This window comes from Exophiala bonariae (assembly GCF_035927105.1).
Source record: "Exophiala bonariae strain CCFEE 5792 chromosome Unknown scaffold_9, whole genome shotgun sequence".
Lineage (NCBI taxonomy): Eukaryota > Fungi > Ascomycota > Eurotiomycetes > Chaetothyriales > Herpotrichiellaceae > Exophiala > Exophiala bonariae.
Genome location: NW_027042484.1, coordinates 599,505 through 616,941, shown reverse-complemented (window position 1 = coordinate 616,941; position 17,437 = coordinate 599,505). Strand labels below are relative to the sequence as shown.

General features: G+C 50.8%; 6 protein-coding genes across 6 annotated transcripts; 5 read left to right on the top strand and 1 right to left on the bottom strand.

Annotated features, from left to right (window-relative positions):
- Positions 1-909: 909 nt before the first annotated feature.
- On the top strand, positions 910-4,046 carry LTR84_013040 (uncharacterized protein; the record flags this gene model as incomplete). Its single annotated transcript, XM_064856545.1, has 2 exons — positions 910-1,106; positions 1,166-4,046. The coding sequence occupies 2 exons, from the start codon at positions 910-912 to the stop codon at positions 4,044-4,046; spliced, it is 3,078 nt and encodes a 1,025-aa protein (XP_064707721.1).
- Positions 4,047-7,152: 3,106 nt separating this feature from the next.
- On the top strand, positions 7,153-8,040 carry LTR84_013039 (uncharacterized protein; the record flags this gene model as incomplete). The annotated part of the gene is made up of 1 exon (XM_064856544.1): positions 7,153-8,040. One exon carries the CDS (start codon positions 7,153-7,155, stop codon positions 8,038-8,040), a length of 888 nt encoding a protein of 295 aa, XP_064707720.1.
- Positions 8,041-8,473: 433 nt separating this feature from the next.
- Positions 8,474-10,753, top strand: LTR84_013038 (uncharacterized protein; the record flags this gene model as incomplete). Its single annotated transcript, XM_064856543.1, has 3 exons — positions 8,474-8,968; positions 9,283-9,527; positions 9,583-10,753. The coding sequence occupies 3 exons, from the start codon at positions 8,474-8,476 to the stop codon at positions 10,751-10,753; spliced, it is 1,911 nt and encodes a 636-aa protein (XP_064707719.1).
- An 877-nt stretch (positions 10,754-11,630) lies between these two features.
- LTR84_013037 (uncharacterized protein) lies at positions 11,631-13,398 on the top strand (the record flags this gene model as incomplete). Its single annotated transcript, XM_064856542.1, has 2 exons — positions 11,631-12,190; positions 12,261-13,398. The coding sequence occupies 2 exons, from the start codon at positions 11,631-11,633 to the stop codon at positions 13,396-13,398; spliced, it is 1,698 nt and encodes a 565-aa protein (XP_064707718.1).
- A 1,054-nt stretch (positions 13,399-14,452) lies between these two features.
- On the top strand, positions 14,453-15,744 carry LTR84_013036 (uncharacterized protein; the record flags this gene model as incomplete). Its single annotated transcript, XM_064856541.1, has 2 exons — positions 14,453-15,058; positions 15,130-15,744. 2 exons carry the CDS (start codon positions 14,453-14,455, stop codon positions 15,742-15,744), a joined length of 1,221 nt encoding a protein of 406 aa, XP_064707717.1.
- Positions 15,745-16,513: 769 nt separating this feature from the next.
- Positions 16,514-17,377, bottom strand: LTR84_013035 (uncharacterized protein; the record flags this gene model as incomplete). Its single annotated transcript, XM_064856540.1, has 1 exon — positions 16,514-17,377. The coding sequence occupies one exon, from the start codon at positions 17,375-17,377 to the stop codon at positions 16,514-16,516; it is 864 nt and encodes a 287-aa protein (XP_064707716.1).
- Positions 17,378-17,437: the final 60 nt, after the last annotated feature.

Below are 17,437 nucleotides of genomic sequence, written 5' to 3'. Positions count from 1 at the left end.
AGACTGATACGTCAGAGAAGGAAGGCTGTGTTCGTCTTTGCGCTGCTTTGTCCTAGTCGGTTGGTATCGGAAGTACCAGCCGAACGTAAGCGTTCTCACGTGCTGAGGGTCACGAGGCCCAATTCGTGCCGCACCCAGTCAACTTCTGTGCGGATAGAAGCGCAATTCGGTTTATCTGCATCACTCATGATTGAATCACAGACTCAATCGGCATCGACTCCCGACCAAGTCGTTCGGGTTGAATGTTCCGCCTTGAACCATAGATAAGTAGTGCAACTTGACCTTGCGATAGACTATCACCACCATATCGGCCGGCAGATAGCATCCAAAACTCAATGATTCCCATGTCGAGTGAGTGCCCGAGTCATTACCGACGTCGACGATATGCTAGCTTCGAGAAAAGCCAAGGCGATGCACTTCCTATTGGTCTCGAAGGAGTTTATGTGTGAGTGTAGGATGAATGTAGTTTCGTGGCCGTTAATGCGGAGTAGAGAGCGTTAAGATGACGGTGTGATGGTTACGGGAGAGCATAACACCATCAGCCGCGTTCGCTATGGTTGCTCGGTAACCATTTTGACCATCTCGAAATGGTAAGGCTTCAACATGAAAGGATTGGTGTGACTTGAGAACGAATACACTGCAAACTCCAGAGTGACTGCCAAACTGCACCACCGACATCACAGGTTCAAGAATACGTGTGTACACTACTACCACGACAACAACGGACCTCAACATCAATCAGCACACTCTCTCTCTCGGTCAACGCCAACTCTTTCCAATCTGCATCATTAGACATTATCCAGCCTACCGACGTCTCTCACCTCGCTTCTGCTATCCCATGTCGTTGGTGTTAGGTTGCGGTTTCTCTTGACACGAGTACGAAGAATTGGTACCCTATCAACATCTGCAATGGTGTCCGACGGTGCTTCGTCAATCTCGGTCACCGTTCGTGTACGGCCATTCACCATCAGGGAAGCTGCGCAACTCACAAAATGTGACGATTCTACAATCTTCCTCGGCGATGGCTCTCTCGCTGCCGCCCCTACCCCTAAACTCACACAGAAAGGCATTCGTCCTGTAATCAAAGTGGTCGATGACAAGTGCCTGTAAGAACTCGTGCAAAACAGATTGGCCCCCGTCCTTCATTCTAACATTCCTGTTCCAGTGTTTTCGATCCTCCGGAAGATAACCCTGTTCACAAATTCTCCCGCTCCGTTGTCCCTACTGGAAAGCGAGTCAAAGATCAAACCTTTGCATTTGACAGAATATTCGACGAGAACGCCTCGCAAGCCGAAGTGTACGAGGCCTCTGCAAAGCCCCTGCTAGACAGTGTTTTGGACGGATACAATGCCACCGTCTTCGCCTACGGTGCCACTGGCTGTGGCAAGACACACACAATCACTGGTACCGTCCAACAGCCAGGTGTAATATTCATGGCAATGCAAGAATTGTTCGAACGAGTAGGCGAGTCTGCGGCGGAGAAGGTCACAGAGATCACCCTTTCATACCTCGAGATCTATAACGAAACCATTCGCGACTTGTTGGCGCCCTCGACTTCGAAAGGCGGTCTGATGCTCAGAGAAGATGCCAACCAGACCGTATCCGTTGCCGGTCTTTCGACTCATCGCCCTCAGAATGTGCAGGAAGTCATGGACATGATCATGAGGGGAAATGAGCTACGAACAATGTCACCGACAGAAGCCAACGCCACATCTTCACGTTCCCACGCAGTCTTGCAAATCAACGTGGCGCAAAAAGATAGAAATGCAAGCGTTGAGGAACCACACACTATGGCGACTTTGAGTATCATTGATCTAGCTGGCAGTGAACGTGCAAGTGCAACCAAGAACCGCGGCGACCGTCTCCTGGAGGGCGCCAACATCAACAAGTCACTCTTAGCTTTGGGCAGCTGCATTAACGCCCTTTGCGATCCTCGCAAGCGAAATCACGTTCCCTACAGAAACTCCAAACTTACCCGCCTACTGAAATTCTCTCTCGGAGGTAATTGCAAAACAGTGATGATCGTCTGTGTCAGCCCCTCGAGCGTTCATTTCGACGAAACCCAGAATACCCTTCGTTACGCCAACAGAGCCAAAAACATTCAAACCAAGGTCACTCGAAACGTGTTTAATGTCAATCGGCATGTCAAGGATTTCTTGGTCAAGATCGATGAGCAGATGGCATTGATTAATGAATTGAAGGCTCAGCAGAAAGATGCCGAAGCCCTAGCCTTTGCCAAATTCCGGAAACAAAATGAGAAGAAGGAGAGCATTGCAAGGGAGGGTGTGCAGAGGATCAGAAGCGCTTTCGAAAACTCGGCCAACGAGCGGCAAGAAAGAACTGTCAACATGGTCAAATTGAAGCAGATTGGAAGAAGAATTGCCATGTTGGCGTCCTGGATCGCAGCTTTTGACGAAGTCTGTGATAATGCGGGGAGTGATGAAGCCCTCAACAACATGCAAGCAGTCAAGAAGACTGCCCATGGAATTATGGTTGAACTGGAAACTAGTCGACATCATTGTCAACAGAAAGTTCATAAAAGCTCTTGGGATCGCGCAATGAACACTGCTTTGGAGCACAGTCTGCGACAACTGAGCGAGGTTGACACTGGCGATATGGTTGATTCAGAAATGCTGCGCCGAGAGGTTGAGCTGCTCCGTTCAAGTGCTGAACGGGAAGCGCTGGCCGCTGTCGCCGACCAAGAAAAGTCTGGTGACGCACCAACCATCCAGGTGTTGCTACGAGCTCTGTTTGAGGTGATATCGTCAATTGAGAACTTGAATCGCATGACTGTGGATGAAGCGGTCGAAGCAGCTACTCAAGTTCTAGGCAAGATGTTGAATGCTTCTTCCGCTGCCACTTCCTATGTCGTTAAACCAGATGGCAGCCTGGCTGCTGTAGAGGCATTTGCACCAACCAAAGCAGGTACTCCGAAGAAACGAAAGCAAACTTTCAGCAACTCAATCTTGGAAAGCAGCCCCTCGCGAGCTAAGACACTCCCTGTTCTAGTGCCACAGGTATCAATTGCATCCCCGAAAATGTCTCCACGACGACGAGGACTTCTGGGTGCCGCAAAGAAGGGCGTTTCTTTCACTCCTAAGAAGAAGAGATCTCCAACTAAAATCGCCAAGCGAGCGGTGAGGTGGAGGGATGATACAGAGGATGGGGCTTTGGCAGAGTTCGAAAAGACACCACAGAAGTTCACCCCATCACCCTGCGACGAGTCAACAAGCGAGATCACCCTCCCTCAAGTCTCCGATCTTGCAGCCTCGCTCGCACAGCTTCGCACTCAATCTCCCGACTCGTCTCCCATCCTTCCACCCCCCGAGTCATCACTTGGTGCCCAGGCCAAGAGTTCCCGATTTCAGGCAGGCTTCCTATCTAAGAAATACGATGGCTCACCACTCTCTGCCAGTATGTTGCCACCCAGAATGACACCACTCTCGTCATCAGACAGTGAAGGTTCTCCTTTGAGAGAGCTGGACGCTGGCAAAGCATCTAACAGACGCTCGCTAGCCACTGTGAACATGAATAAACCAGCTATGGATGGATCTGCAGACAGTGACAGTATGGGGTCTTCAGCATCAGGGTCTGATATCGAGAACCAAAATCGAAATGGCAAAGATGATGCTTTAAAGATCCGCGATGCAGTTCGGCGATCGAGCTCGGTCCGACGCTCGGGAGTTAATGGTTCACGAACGCAACGCCGCCGATCACCTACTGCTGCGACAGCAACTGCAGGTTCACCGCCAAACGAGAACATGTTCGGGCCAAGCCATGTACGAAGAATGGTGACGGGCAAGACCGAAAAAGAAAATGAATGGAGAGTGGGCGTCTTGAGCCCTCGTGTTCAAGGCGTCATCAGCCATACCAAAAGCTTGGGCGCACTCAGACGTACAACTTTGACAGGCTTGGATGTCCGCTCAACTCCAACTGCCGCGGAGAGATCAGGCGGCCGAATGAGCTCTGTCACGCCTTCGCATGGACACGCGTATTCGTCCTCCAGAGGAAGCCTCATGCCTGGGGGCAAGGCTGTCTGGCGTTGATTCATTACCGCGGGTTCAATTGAAAAAAGCTCCCTTGTTTTTGGTCGTTCGTGAGCTTCTTTGCGCTCATCTCACATATCATAGCATGCACCGCTGTGTAACGGAATGGTCTGGTTTGGTCCGGTTGGGCTGGGACGGTAGGGATAAGGATACGGACACAAGGAGCAGTCAGGTACTTAACCATCAGGACTATTCCCAGAATGGGATGCTTTTCCATGTACAATTCGCACGGCGTACTCAACGATGTCTCTCCGAGGCCGTGGGTTTCCAAGATGGTACCACACTCTAGGGCTTTTTCTACTTTCTTTCTTACTTTCTGGTGCTGTCGTTACCTAATGCTGCCCTCGAGTACCTACTGATGGACGCAAGCTGTACTGTAGCGTCCTCTACGTACGCTTGAAGTCTCATTTTGTTGGGGCCGTGATGACGAAATGAAGACTTTACTTTTCAAACCATACCTTTTTGGTGACATTTCTGTTCCAGTTCAGTCATAGCTCGCACCCTGCTCGTGCTTGTTGTTGAGAATCTCGTAGCCGGACGTCAGGTCGCGGAACCGTTGGGTTCGTGTTTCAAGGTCGAGGGGGAAAGCTGAAGGTGGCAGCGCAAGACTCCGCTCTACGTTCGTCGGTTCACGAAGACGGGGAGGGGAGTATGCAAAACCGAAAGACTACGCGGGTTCTTCGTCGTGCACTCTACGCTCACAGTCTTCTGTGGCGGACATGCCTCGTACATGGATGGCTGCCGGGACGGGACGTGTTACGAGAGATATCCGTCCGTGGCTACTCCCTTGCGGCGCCGAGCGGACGTCTATGCTTTCGAATGGGTGTGCATCTCGGTACTTTACTTTTCACCAGTTTCGCATGTAGACTCCGCTCCGCGCATGATGCCGGAATGGCGATGTGTGGCTGGGAAGATGGTGTCGTGGATGTCGCGTTGCATTGCATCGCATTGGGCAGATAAGGATATCCATTTCCGAGAAACTGTCTGTGCTCGGTTCGGCCACCAACTTAGGGCGGGTGTCCCGTCTTTTGCCGTTGACTTTACCCCTGAGCCCCGCGAGTGATGCTGAAGAGTGAAGGGGAGGGACGGTCACGAGGATTCAGAAGAAGGTTGCGCAAGTGCTGAGTTTGGGATTCAGAAAGTGGCTTGTCCTTCAAATGAACATATATGCAACTTACATGCCACACCGGGTTGGTGACAGGAACTGATGCCAGCATTAAATCCCGATGCGCTGGTGGAATCGTCGTTGGTCGGGAAATGTCAATGTCAACATGCGTCTGGCAGGCAGAGCATGAAGTATCAAAGGTCTACACTGCCAGTGGGTGGATAAACCAAGGATGCCTGAGGAAGATGGCTGTCAGATCGGGAGATCGTTCTTTCTCGTATCATGCGGAACTGCGACTGCTGTTCTCATTATGACCTTGGCTTCCAAGGCTGTCTTGAAGAAAAATACCCTCATTTGCGCCATTTTGAACACTCATCCACGGGATAGATTCAATGCGATGATTTCACGGTTCTGCACAGATGGCGCGCATCATTGCAAAACACTGAATACTGGAGTGCGCCTCAAGTCGAGTGGGCCCACCAATAACGCGAGCTGTCAATTTTCCTGCAATGGAAAAGCTTTGACAGAGCATGCGATCGGAAAACGGGCGATCATCACGAGGTCAGTATACGAGAGAACAATCCTTGATTACTTGGCAGTGACGGTTTCGAATTCCTTCGACGTTTACCAGTAGAAATTCAGGAATCGAAGATGCCGGGGGTCTGGTTTATGGTTTTTGACAGGTCCTGTCCAGGGTATGCGTCGAGCGCGTGTAAGAGATGGTGATAAATACCGTTCTAGATTTCGCATGCGCCGATCCATGCCACTTTGGGAAGAATGGATTTCTGGAAAAAGGATGCAGAAGTTGTAGTCTGCCAAAGCTCTCGTGGAAGGGGGTGAGGTAGCGGAGCTTCCTTCCGGGACTTCATGTTCTCCAAGCAGTGTCCACATACTCGAAGGACGACATACTCACAAGGATTGGCGGAAATGAAGCCTTGGACTGTTGCAACTCTTGGAAGACTGAGCCGGGCGGCACGCCAAGTTGGATTTAAGTGGAACGTGATACTTCTGTGCCCAGTGAACACCATCGAAAGCGGCTGATACCAATTGCGAGCCTCGTCATTGAAACATGTCGCAGTTCGTGATCGGAAAAGGGGCTGGCATATCTTGGATAGCTCGGCGTATGAATGCTATGCCAGACTATGAACCGTGATGAAGTATGTTGGGGAGTAGGTCTTCTGGTCATGTTCACCAGAAGGTTCAAGGCCGCAATCCTCGCAACCAAATCTGCATATCAAATTTACGGAGCGAGGGCGGATGCAAGGCTCTGCTTACGGAGTTTGTCATTAGACTGAAGCTACCACCGCGGCATTTCTGGATTGAAATTCAAAGACATTGTCAGCAGGTGACGTGTGCGACGGTGACGTTGGCACGGACGAGCTATGCATGACTTTACCAAGTCAAGCATCTTTCCAAACATAAAATCAGAAGGATCGCCGATAGGTAAAAGTTTTAGCAACCACGGCCGACGTGTTTTAAGTGTACTCGTAGTGTATCTAAAAGTGCCAGCATGACTCTAATGATTCCTGTGGCGTGTGGGAGACCACGGCACGATGGTCCACACTTGGCCTTTGGCGAGCAATAAGGGAGAGATCCAGTGGATTTGCGTTCGCCCCTTGCGTTGATGGCTGGCCGGGATCGTCGGCGGCCCAGGGGCATCTGTGGGTGATGGGTACGCACGCCTGTAGAATCGTCTGTGCTTGACGAAGTTCGTTCGAGCTTGAGCTCCGTACCTTGGTAGAGGTTGCGATATGGAGTATCGCTTCGTGCGATCGTGCTGATGATCACGACGGATGGAAAGTGGACAAGGCCGGCCTTGCAAGGAGAAGTATCTTAAGTACACAGCTAAGACCTGGCTTTGATAGATGTCTTTTCTCTTGAAGACCACAGCACATTCTCTACCTGTAATTTGATTTATCCAGCCTACATTCCTTAATACCACACACGTTCCTTTACACAAGTCACTCTCTACATATCGACCGGATGAACGATATACACCAGATGAAGCGCTACGCCATCGTGGGGACGCCCACACCGGGCGATGGCTGGTCGTCATATTTCGATTCATGGCGTACAGAGGACACTCAAGTGCCTACTTACAGTGAACCGGTGATTGTGGACGATGAGTCGCACCCCGATCTGAGTGACCTTCGATTCAACATGGATATGGAGGTCGATTGGACGATGGACATGCAATCACCCTATGTCGGTGCCGCGATGCACAGCAACGGCCACAACTTGAACTTGAATGGAAAGACGAGATTAAATGTTGCTCATCCCGACCATCAACGGCATGGATTGCAGCGGCATGACGTCGACGCATGGCAACGACCGTGGCTGGTGCAGCCCAATGACGACGTTTTGGGCCCCCTGCATCAGATTCAGATAGGCGCGGGCGTTCCAGGGAGCACAGACCCGCGGAGGGGCAGGGGCACTGGCACTGGCACTGGGAAGCATGCCTATGATGCTCGAAGTCAAGCCCAGGTCCCCGCCCAGGTCCAAGCCCAAGGCCAAAACCAAGCACCAGCCAACACTCACCCCCATTCCGGCTTGGGTGTTAGGCGGGCGTTGAAAGTCAAGGTCAGTAACTGCCCCCACCATTGCCCACCATTTGCATCATTATTCCCCGTCCATGGCATCACTGCACCTCATGGTTTCTTGGTCCTTCTCTTCCCTGCCTTGCCTGCACTCTATCTGGTTTCCGGTTTTCACTTTCGACAAACTTGGTCCTCCCTGCAGCTCAATACAGATGCATGTGGTGTAAGTGAGAGCTTGAAGCTTCAAAAAAAGAACAGAGTTCCCTCCAACTACACACTCGACCAACAACCACTTACAGTTACTGGAATCGCTTGCAGTGGGCTTATTCAGCTTCACCTACGCACCTCATAATACGAGCCACTGGACGGAAGGAGAACAAGCGTGCCCCTCCATCGTGAAGTTGATTCAGTCACCACTCGCTGGCTTGCCCTGCATCTACTTCAACCTACCGATACCACTGCACTACACTCATCATTTCTCCCGTCTTAGCTTGGACTTCAGTGGCTTGTCCTTTCCCGGCATCCTCCCCCTCGCTACGACTAACTAAGTCGTCTCTTACTCACCCACCTGCACCCACTACTACCGGCCTCATCAAGAACACCAGGCAACTTTATCGAATCTTTTTCCAACCTTACTTCCTCACACCTATCACGTCGTCATTTGTCATCTCTCCTACATTTACAACTCGGACTTTGGGTTCTTCGTCTCTTCTGGACCTGTTTCCTCTTTACCTTCCTTTCCCTGCATCTCATTCTTCTAATCTTGCCTCACAAACACTACTAAAATGAGCACCATTCAGAATCTCAAGAATTTCATACGTCATGGCAAGCAGGCAAGGGCTGCCGAACCACCCCGCGATCAACCAACAACCAATGTCTCTCCCATACATGCCCAACAACAAAAATACAACCAGGCTCATACTGACCCGATAATTCCCCAACGGCAACAACAACACCACCAACCCATACCTCAACCTGGCGAGTACTCGGTGGCTGCTGTCGACAACCGCAATGTCGTGGCTCAAGCTGGCGCCGCCGCCGCCAACGCCGCCGGCAAGAATCAAAAGATCCAGAACCGAGACGCTGAAATCCAAGCCATTGTTGCCGAGGAAAGAGAAAAGGCAGGCAAACTCCCTCGCTATTCCGGTCTCGAGAGATATATTCTACTGGAGAAAATGGGTGATGGTGCCTTCAGCAATGTCTACAAGGCAAGAGATACACAGTCTGGTGATGAGGTCGCCATCAAGGTGGTGCGGAAGTTCGAAATGAACTCGAATCAGGTATGCCCACAGCCGGGAGCAATTCTATTCCTTCACCGGCCCATTGCCCCGTCACCTTTGCTATGTCCTAGTCTTGCACTTGATCCCACATCCTTCATTTCTGAGAACCAAAACAAAACCAACCTCTAACCTAGGGCGACGCTCACCTTCATCCGAATTTCAAAAAACAACCAAAAGGTGTCGAGGTGCGCATACCATTTTCGTTATCTCGCTGATCTCTCTGTTCATCCCCTCTGTTTCGACCATTCGCTCGTCCTCAAAACCTTCACGCCTTGTTTTCAATTCTCCTTCTATAAACTAACCTCCAATACTAGCGAGCAAATATTTTGAAGGAGGTTCAGATCATGCGACAATTGGACCATCCAAACATCGTCCGGCTCATTGATTTCTCGGAATCACGCCAACATTACTTTATCATCCTTGAACTTTGCCCAGGTGGTGAACTGTTTCATCAAATTGTTCGTTTGACATATTTCAGCGAAGATCTCAGCAGACACGTCATTACTCAAGTTGCTCAGGCCTTACTCTATCTCCACGAAGAGACTGGTGTCGTTCACCGGTAAGTTAACAGATTCAATGTATCTGCGTTCTATCGCGTACTGATTTATTCTCAGCGATATAAAACCCGAAAATCTTCTGTTCTATCCAGTGCCTTTCGTTCCAACGCGGAATCCCAAACCTAGGGCGCCCGATGATGAAGACAAGGCCGATGAAGGCGAGTTCATCCAAGGTATTGGTGCCGGCGGAATTGGCCGCATCAAGATTGCAGACTTTGGTCTTTCCAAAGTTATCTGGGACTCCCAGACCATGACCCCTTGTGGAACTGTCGGCTATACTGCTCCCGAAATCGTCAAAGATGAACGATACAGCAAATCAGTAGACATGTGGGCATTGGGCTGTGTTTTGTACACACTGCTCTGCGGCTTCCCACCATTCTACGATGAATCCATCCAAGTGTTGACGGAAAAGGTTGCACGTGGACAGTACACCTTTCTGTCTCCTTGGTGGGACGACATCTCGAAATCAGCCCAGGACCTGGTTTCTCATCTTCTCACGGTGAACCCAGACAAGCGTTATGGTATTGAAGAATTTTTGAATCATCCATGGATTCGAAATGTTCAGGAACCCACTTATGCCGCGGCTGACGCGCCACCGCTGGCAACCCCTCTTGTAGTACGACAAAAGGAATGGGCGGCAGCAGGTCAAATCCCTGCTGAGCTGTCTCTTGGCACACCGGGTACCCCCGGAGGACGAAGAGCTGATTTCCGTTCTCCTGGTGCAGTCAATCTACGCGAAGTCTTCGACGTTGGTTACGCCGTGCACAGACAAGAGGAAGAAGCCAAGCGAAGAAAGAATTTCAAGCAGGGATACCGTGGAGCTGGCATGCCTGGTGGCTTGAACCCTTTAAACGAAGATGACGATTATGATGATGAGGAGGAATACGAGAATGAAATAGCCAGCAAGGTTCCCAAGGCACAACAACCGATAGATGTTGCCAACATGGAGGCTAAGTTACGCCAGACCAATCTCGGCGCCCAACCATCTGCAGCTGCTCAGGCACGGCAAGCAGCTGCGCCTGCTCGAAGTCAACATCATGCCCAACAAGAACGCGGATATGGTCAGCATAGTGCCGCTGTGGCTGCTGCTGCCAAACGTGACGTGGGACGAAGAAACAAACAGCCTTTTGAGCTGAGCTTGGACAATTCAACACTATTAGGCCGAAGAAATAAGGGTCCCCCTGCCGGAGCACCATCGAAATTGAGGGAGGAACTCAGAGTTCGGTAACAGGTTAGATGAGGCGAACCTATGAACATCCCTGGCGTTCTCGTGTTGGGAAAGAGGAAGATTCCTCGCAGCAGTTTGAGCTGACCCTCATGAACAGGTGTGGAGGAGGGAAGCTTATGATGACAGCGTGTTGGATTACTTGATAAATGTCAAAGGTTTTAGCATGGCAGCAGAGAGCAGCCCCGTGACTATGACCCAACAGATACGCAGAATTATGAATCTTTTCTTTTCGTCCTCGGAGTCTTTGCTTTGCAGGCACGTAGAGGCAGGCAAGGAGGGATAGAAGTGGGATTGCGATATCTCTCGCGTGTCACCAAATTATTGAGTATTGCCATTTGTAGTACTGGTCTATTTAGATGAACGACACTTGGATGACGTTATCATTTGAGATTTAGAGATACCATGTTACATGACGTGGTTCGTACCAATTTTGTACGAGGATCTGACTCGCGTGCCAGGAACCTTCGTACCTGTCCTTTGTTGCCTGGAGGTTCTTTTCCTCCCCCAGCTTTTGCACCCGCGAAAATCTCGACTTCTTGCGTAAGCGATTCCACCCTTGAACTCCCCATTGATCCATGCCTAAGGATTTCATCGGAGTTGAGCGGCATATGAGCAGCTCCTAAAAGATGGCGTTTGTACGAAGTGATGGCAAGAGACCCTTTTACTTGTCATCTGCCCTGGGAGAGAATATTCACCGTCTTTCACAATTCTCAGGGTACCCTGAGTAGTAAGAAACTCCTGAGATATAAAACAAAGACCATCCCTGAGCTTTTTGTCGGGCTTGTCTACACCGGTGCAAGCAGAACAAGGCTAGGAATCTAGTATCGGATCCGTTCGAGCCAGATATAAACCACAGAGTAAACATCATTACTTCCCAATGACCCTATACTCGAGTACTGAAAGCCATCCAGACGGAACTCCCTCGAGCGCTGCTCGAGACGCAAGCCGTTTGGAGCACTCACCGGCTCCTTCCAACGACCACAGTTTACGGACCTCATTCTCAACATTAGACATATCCAGAACTTCTCTCGACGAGTCAAGGTCATGGAAAAACAGTGAACAGACGCTCGAGGTATTCGCAAAAGCAGACGACATGGACGAAAAAGCGCCAGTAGCTGAAGATGGGCGGTTTCCACCACTCTCAGCAACTACTTCTCCAATAGCAATCGCTGTTGCTCCCTTTCCTCCATCGTTCAGCAATGACGTTGAGAAACAGCCACATGTAAACAACCACGGTGAAGCTTCACCGACTCAGGCACCACGTCCGCGATCGTCTTCCTCTGCATCATCAGTGTCAACTTTGCACGAGCTTCCGAGTAACCTGACCACCGCTAGCAGAGTTTCGACTGATGCATATGGCAACACCTATCCTGAGGGTGGCAAGGAAGCATGGCTTTGTGTACTGGGTTCATTCTGTGGACTTATGTCAGCCCTCGGGTAAGTTCCCACCTCCTCGGACTTGAGGTGTCCAACAACTTGGATCTTTTTTCGCTGACAATTTCCTTAGGATGATGAACACTCTTGGTACATATCAGACATACCTTTCCACGCATCAGCTGGAGGGACACACTGAGCAAGAGATCGGATGGATCTTTGGCATCTATGCCTTTCTGTCCTTCTTCCTGGGTATTCAGATTGGACCATTGTTTGATGCCAAAGGTCCCCGATATCTCGTTCTATCAGGTTCAATTCTCCTTCTGGCCACCTACTTCCTCCTTGGCCTTTGCCACAAGTATTACCAGTTCTTGATCGTCATTGGCGTGATGGGCGGGACCGGGACAAGCTTGGTCTTTACCCCTGCGGTTGCTGCCATCGGTCATTTCTTCCTACGAAAACGAGGTCAAACCACCGGTCTCGCCGCTGCTGGTGGCTCTCTTGGAGGTGTTGTATTTCCGTTGACTCTGCAGTCACTGTTCCGCAGCATCGGTTTCGCATGGGCAACTCGAGTGGTCGGTTTCATCACCTTGTTGCTCCTGATTGTCGCCAATCTGTTCATTAAATCTCGGTTGCCGCCCCGCCCAGCAACGAAGGAAAACATCATGCCAGACTTTCGCATTTTCCGAGATCCAGTATTCGCATTGACCACGGCAGGTGTGTTTTTCGTGGAATGGGGTCTTTTTCTTCCTCTCACTTACATTGCGTCCTATGCCATTTCTCACGGCATCGATTCGAACCTTGCATACAGTCTCATTGCAGTGCTGAACGCTGGTAGCTGTTTTGGTCGTTATCTTCCCGGCTTTCTTGCCGACAAAATCGGCCGCTTCAACTGCATGATCCTGACAATATTCCTCTGCATGGTCTCCTCGGCTGCATTCTGGCTCCCGGCAAATGGTTCTCTGGCCTTGATTGTCATTTATTGTTTGGTGTTTGGATTCGCCTCTGGTTCTGGAATCAGCTTGACTCCGGTTTGTGTGGGTCAATTATGCAAGGTCGAGCATTATGGGCGGTACTATGCGACTTGTTACACCGTCGTAAGCTTCAGTTGCCTGACAGGTATTCCCATTGCTGGTCAGTTGGTGACCACGACCGGGGGCAAATACTGGGGTCTGATTGCCTTTACGGTTGCGAGCTATGCTGCGAGCACGATTATGTTCGTTGCTGCTCGCGTCGTTGGGGCTGGGTGGAAATTGAAGGTCGCATATTGATCGGGCTGCCTATTTAAACAACTGGATTGGGCACAATAATTGGCGTTAGGCATCTGATATGCATATATAAACGGCGAAAAGGTTGGCATATGTGAAGATATTATTCGCAATACGACCCTTTGAACTTTCCTCTCACATCGCTCACACTCCTTGGCCTCGTCCCCCACCCAATATCAGAAATGAGAATCAGCCCCTAACTTGATGACCTCACCGACCCTCGCAGCGCATCCTCGTATTATTCTAGTAGTCGTGTGTCAACACGTCACGGCACGGGTTTCCTACACGACCATCGTATGCACTGATAGGTGTCCTCGAGTCACAAAAAAATATCACTCCCAGTCCCAGAAGCACTTCTGGTGGTGCGTTCGTGCTTGCCTCGCCCCTCGATTGGCTGGAGTTGTGCAGAGGTGTGTGACACAGCAGATACGTAACTTGGAGCACATGAAGTAATTCCTTGCTACATGTTCACTCTGGCGCACCCCAATACTTTTATCCCGCGTTGGCCTACAGTTTTGTACGAGGATGGGTACACCACCGAACCACGGCGAAACGTTTGACTTGGATCAATCACTTTGGATCAGAGAGTGATCGGTGGCTGGAGCAATGTGGGTTTTATTCTTCCCCCGATTTTCGGTACTGCATTGGCGTCAAGCCAGCGCTGGGGAAGGCCGTCGAACGTGTCAGATCTGGTGGCTTGCTTTTCAGCTGGCGTGATGAGCTTCATGCATGGTTTGGGAAATCTCCCTGGCAGATGACGGTCGTGGACAAGCATTCTTGCTCAACGATCCATTGAGAGGTTGATCTCAGCCGTTTCTTGCTAACTGGCCATGATTCTGCATGCTCTCTCTCCTTCTGTCGGTGAATTGTGGCGTGTCATGCGTGAGGAGTAGCATACGAACTGATTGAGGCAAGATTGAGGTTTCCAGTAATGGGCTTGAGATTCTCCTCCTATAAATTGTTGACATGCCCTTCTCTCAACGTACAGCAAGCTGCGGGTTGGTCCTCTTGCGAGGCTCTTGCGTTTAAAAAACGACTCTCTCCAGCCTTCCGCACCATGGCGTCACAACCATGCCGCATCATCGTCGTGGTCGGCGCCACTGGAGCACAAGGCGGTGCCGTCATTGACACCTTATTGAACTCACCTCCCTCCGTTCCCATCCGCATCCGGGGATTGACACGCTATGTATCCTCACCAGCATCACAAGCACTCATATCTCGTGGAGTCGAGATGGTAGCAGCCAAGGGCTCCTTGACCGACGACACGAGTGCACTCACTCACGCATTCAAAGGAGCATGGGCCATCTTTGCCGTCACGGACATTTGGGAGCAATTCAGCCGTAACCCCTGCGATGCTTCCGACGCAAGGGAGAAGGAGGAACAGTACGGCTGCATGCTCGCCACGCAAGCATCATACGTCGACACGCTGGAGCACTTCATCTGGAGCACGGAACCAAATTCGCAGAGGCTCAGTGGAGGAAAACATATCGTGCAGCACTTCGACGGTAAATCCAAGGTCGACGACCACATCCGAGCATGCCACTCGAAATCTGTGTCCCACAGATCGAAATCTCTGTTCCACCTGATCACGTTCCTCTGGGTGGGGTTCTACGCCAAGAATCTGCAGCATCTGCCGATGTGGAAGCCTTTGTTCAATATCGGTGTGACCTAGCCTTGCGTACACATCTAATGAATTCTAGGCACCAAAACTGACAATTGCTTACAATCTCACAGACCGAGAGCGGTAAATACTCTGTAAACGTGCCAGTCGACCCGGAGACTCGATTCGTGTCACTTGGCTCGTTGAGAAACGTCGGTCTCGCCGTGGCCGCCGTTCTTGCGGGCGAGGGGTCCAAGAGCTTGCGATGCGAGATGTGCACAACCTCGAGACATCAAGCACGGTACATAGCTGTCAACAATGGATTCTTCTCACTCAGAGAATACTACGAAGCCTGGGCGGCGGTGGTCCTGAAGTCCTCGTGCAACGGGACGGGAATTGAAACACTCCATCAGAATGACGATGCACACCTCGAACCGGAGGACGCCTCACTTTCCCAAGAGCAGACCGCCCCAGCAAACATCGAGGTTAGGCAGATCGATGCCGCAGAGTACGAGCAGCTGTACGGTGGATTCGGGAGGGAAATGCGCACCATGCTCGAGTTCTGGCGCGATATGGGTGAGCAAGGGAGTTGGCGGGTGAGCTATGCCAAGTCCCTCGACGATGAGGCCGAGGAGGATGATGGCGGTGCGTCTGATTGTGATTGTGTGGTCTTATCGCTGCAGGACGTTCTCGCCGCGAAGGGTCAGCAGGTCTTAGACCTGAAGGAGTCGTTCCGTGAGTTGGCCTGAGAGTGCTCCTGAATTTGGCTTGTCAACGTCGGTTTGTATTCGGGGCTGTTGGTTGCTGGATCGCTTCGCTTGTATAGCACTCCTGGTCATGCAGTGCATTAGCTTGGAGGCTATCTATGGATGACTTTCGTGATTCATCGTCGAGTAGCATATCAGGCACATGGCACATAATGAGGATTTCTTACTTGGGCTACAGCGATGTTCAGTCCTATGTATATGAATGTGAGTCAACGAAAAGCTGTATACAACTAGACTTGTTCCTGGGAAAATTTCAATTTCAGCTCACCGCCATCCTTTTGCATGAGTAAGTGACAAGTGAAGCGATGTCACTATGAGCCTCAGAAACATACAAATATGACTACCCTCCCTCCTGTTCTGTGGTTAGTACCAGCGTGCTCCCCCGTCTTCACTTAGAATCCACTAGTATTCACTCAAATCTAATGGTATATATTTTTGGTCAATTCAAAAGTCCTCAACAATTAACAGGGCGCTGGTCCGAGAATCGAGAAAATATCAGCTTGCCGAAGACTGTTAGTTCGTTGGAACTTGAAACTTCCACTCCTAGCCTCTCAGTCTGGGGATATGTCTAAGATATGTCCCTGGACTGGGAGGGAGCTGAGGGAGGGGGGTAGTAAAGTAATACGAAATCCCGAAAGGGGTTTTATCCTGCTTCGGCAGGAGTTTTTGTACTTTCTGCAACCAGGGATCAAATCACCAGAGTAGCATTTCTTTGTGTTACTTTTTTTGGCAGGTTTGATTATGCATGTTCTCACCCTGTCCTCGAGCCAGACAGGTCCCCCAAGAACGACAAGACAGCCTTCTGACATTCCTCCGCCATATCCACATAAATCTCGTGTCCCTTCCCTTGAATAACCTCTAGCCTTGCACCCTCTACCTGCATCTGAATACTTTTCTGCTCCTCTACCGTCGTCGCCGCACTGTTCGCTGGCGCGAGAATCAACATCGGGACCTTGATGCGCCCAAGAAATGGCCTTGCGTCCAACGTGCAGAGGAACTCTGCGTAGCCCGCGAGACCCTCGGCGCTCGACAGCGATATCTGATCAGTCCACCATTGTAGATACGCCGGATCCGGCACAGACACCGTGCCTGGGACTTTGGATAGTTTTTCCGCCCAGCCGCGTGCGCCTAGTCGTCGGCATGCAGTAGGCCAGTCCCGGTGCCCGAATGCGAACAATTCTGTGGCAGCGGGCGGGAGATACGTCGGCGACGAACAGATGGTCAGCGAGTGCAAGCGGTTCGGATACTTGACGGCCAGGATCTCACCGATCATGCCGCTGGTTGATTCGCCGAGGAAATGGACCTTGGTGAGCTTTAGCTGGTCAAGCATGTCGACAATCTCGGCGCAGATTGTCTCGGCGTCATATTTATAGGTTGATGCTGACTCCTTGTCTGGATAGCTGGAACGTCCGTGTCCTCGAGCGTCTCGTCGGATGACTCGGTATTGTCGTGATAACACGGGCACCCAGTGATACCAGAATGCAGCATGTCGGGCGAAGCCGTGTTGGATTAGGATTACTGGAGACTCTTTCCATGGGTCTGTAAAGTCGTCGTCGAAGTAGTGGCTGATCTGGCCGTTGGGGTGAGTGATGTATTTTCCTTCTGAGCTCACCATGTTGTCGATTTCTGGCTTTCAAAAACCACTTGGTAGTACATACTAACTTGGGAAGCTCGA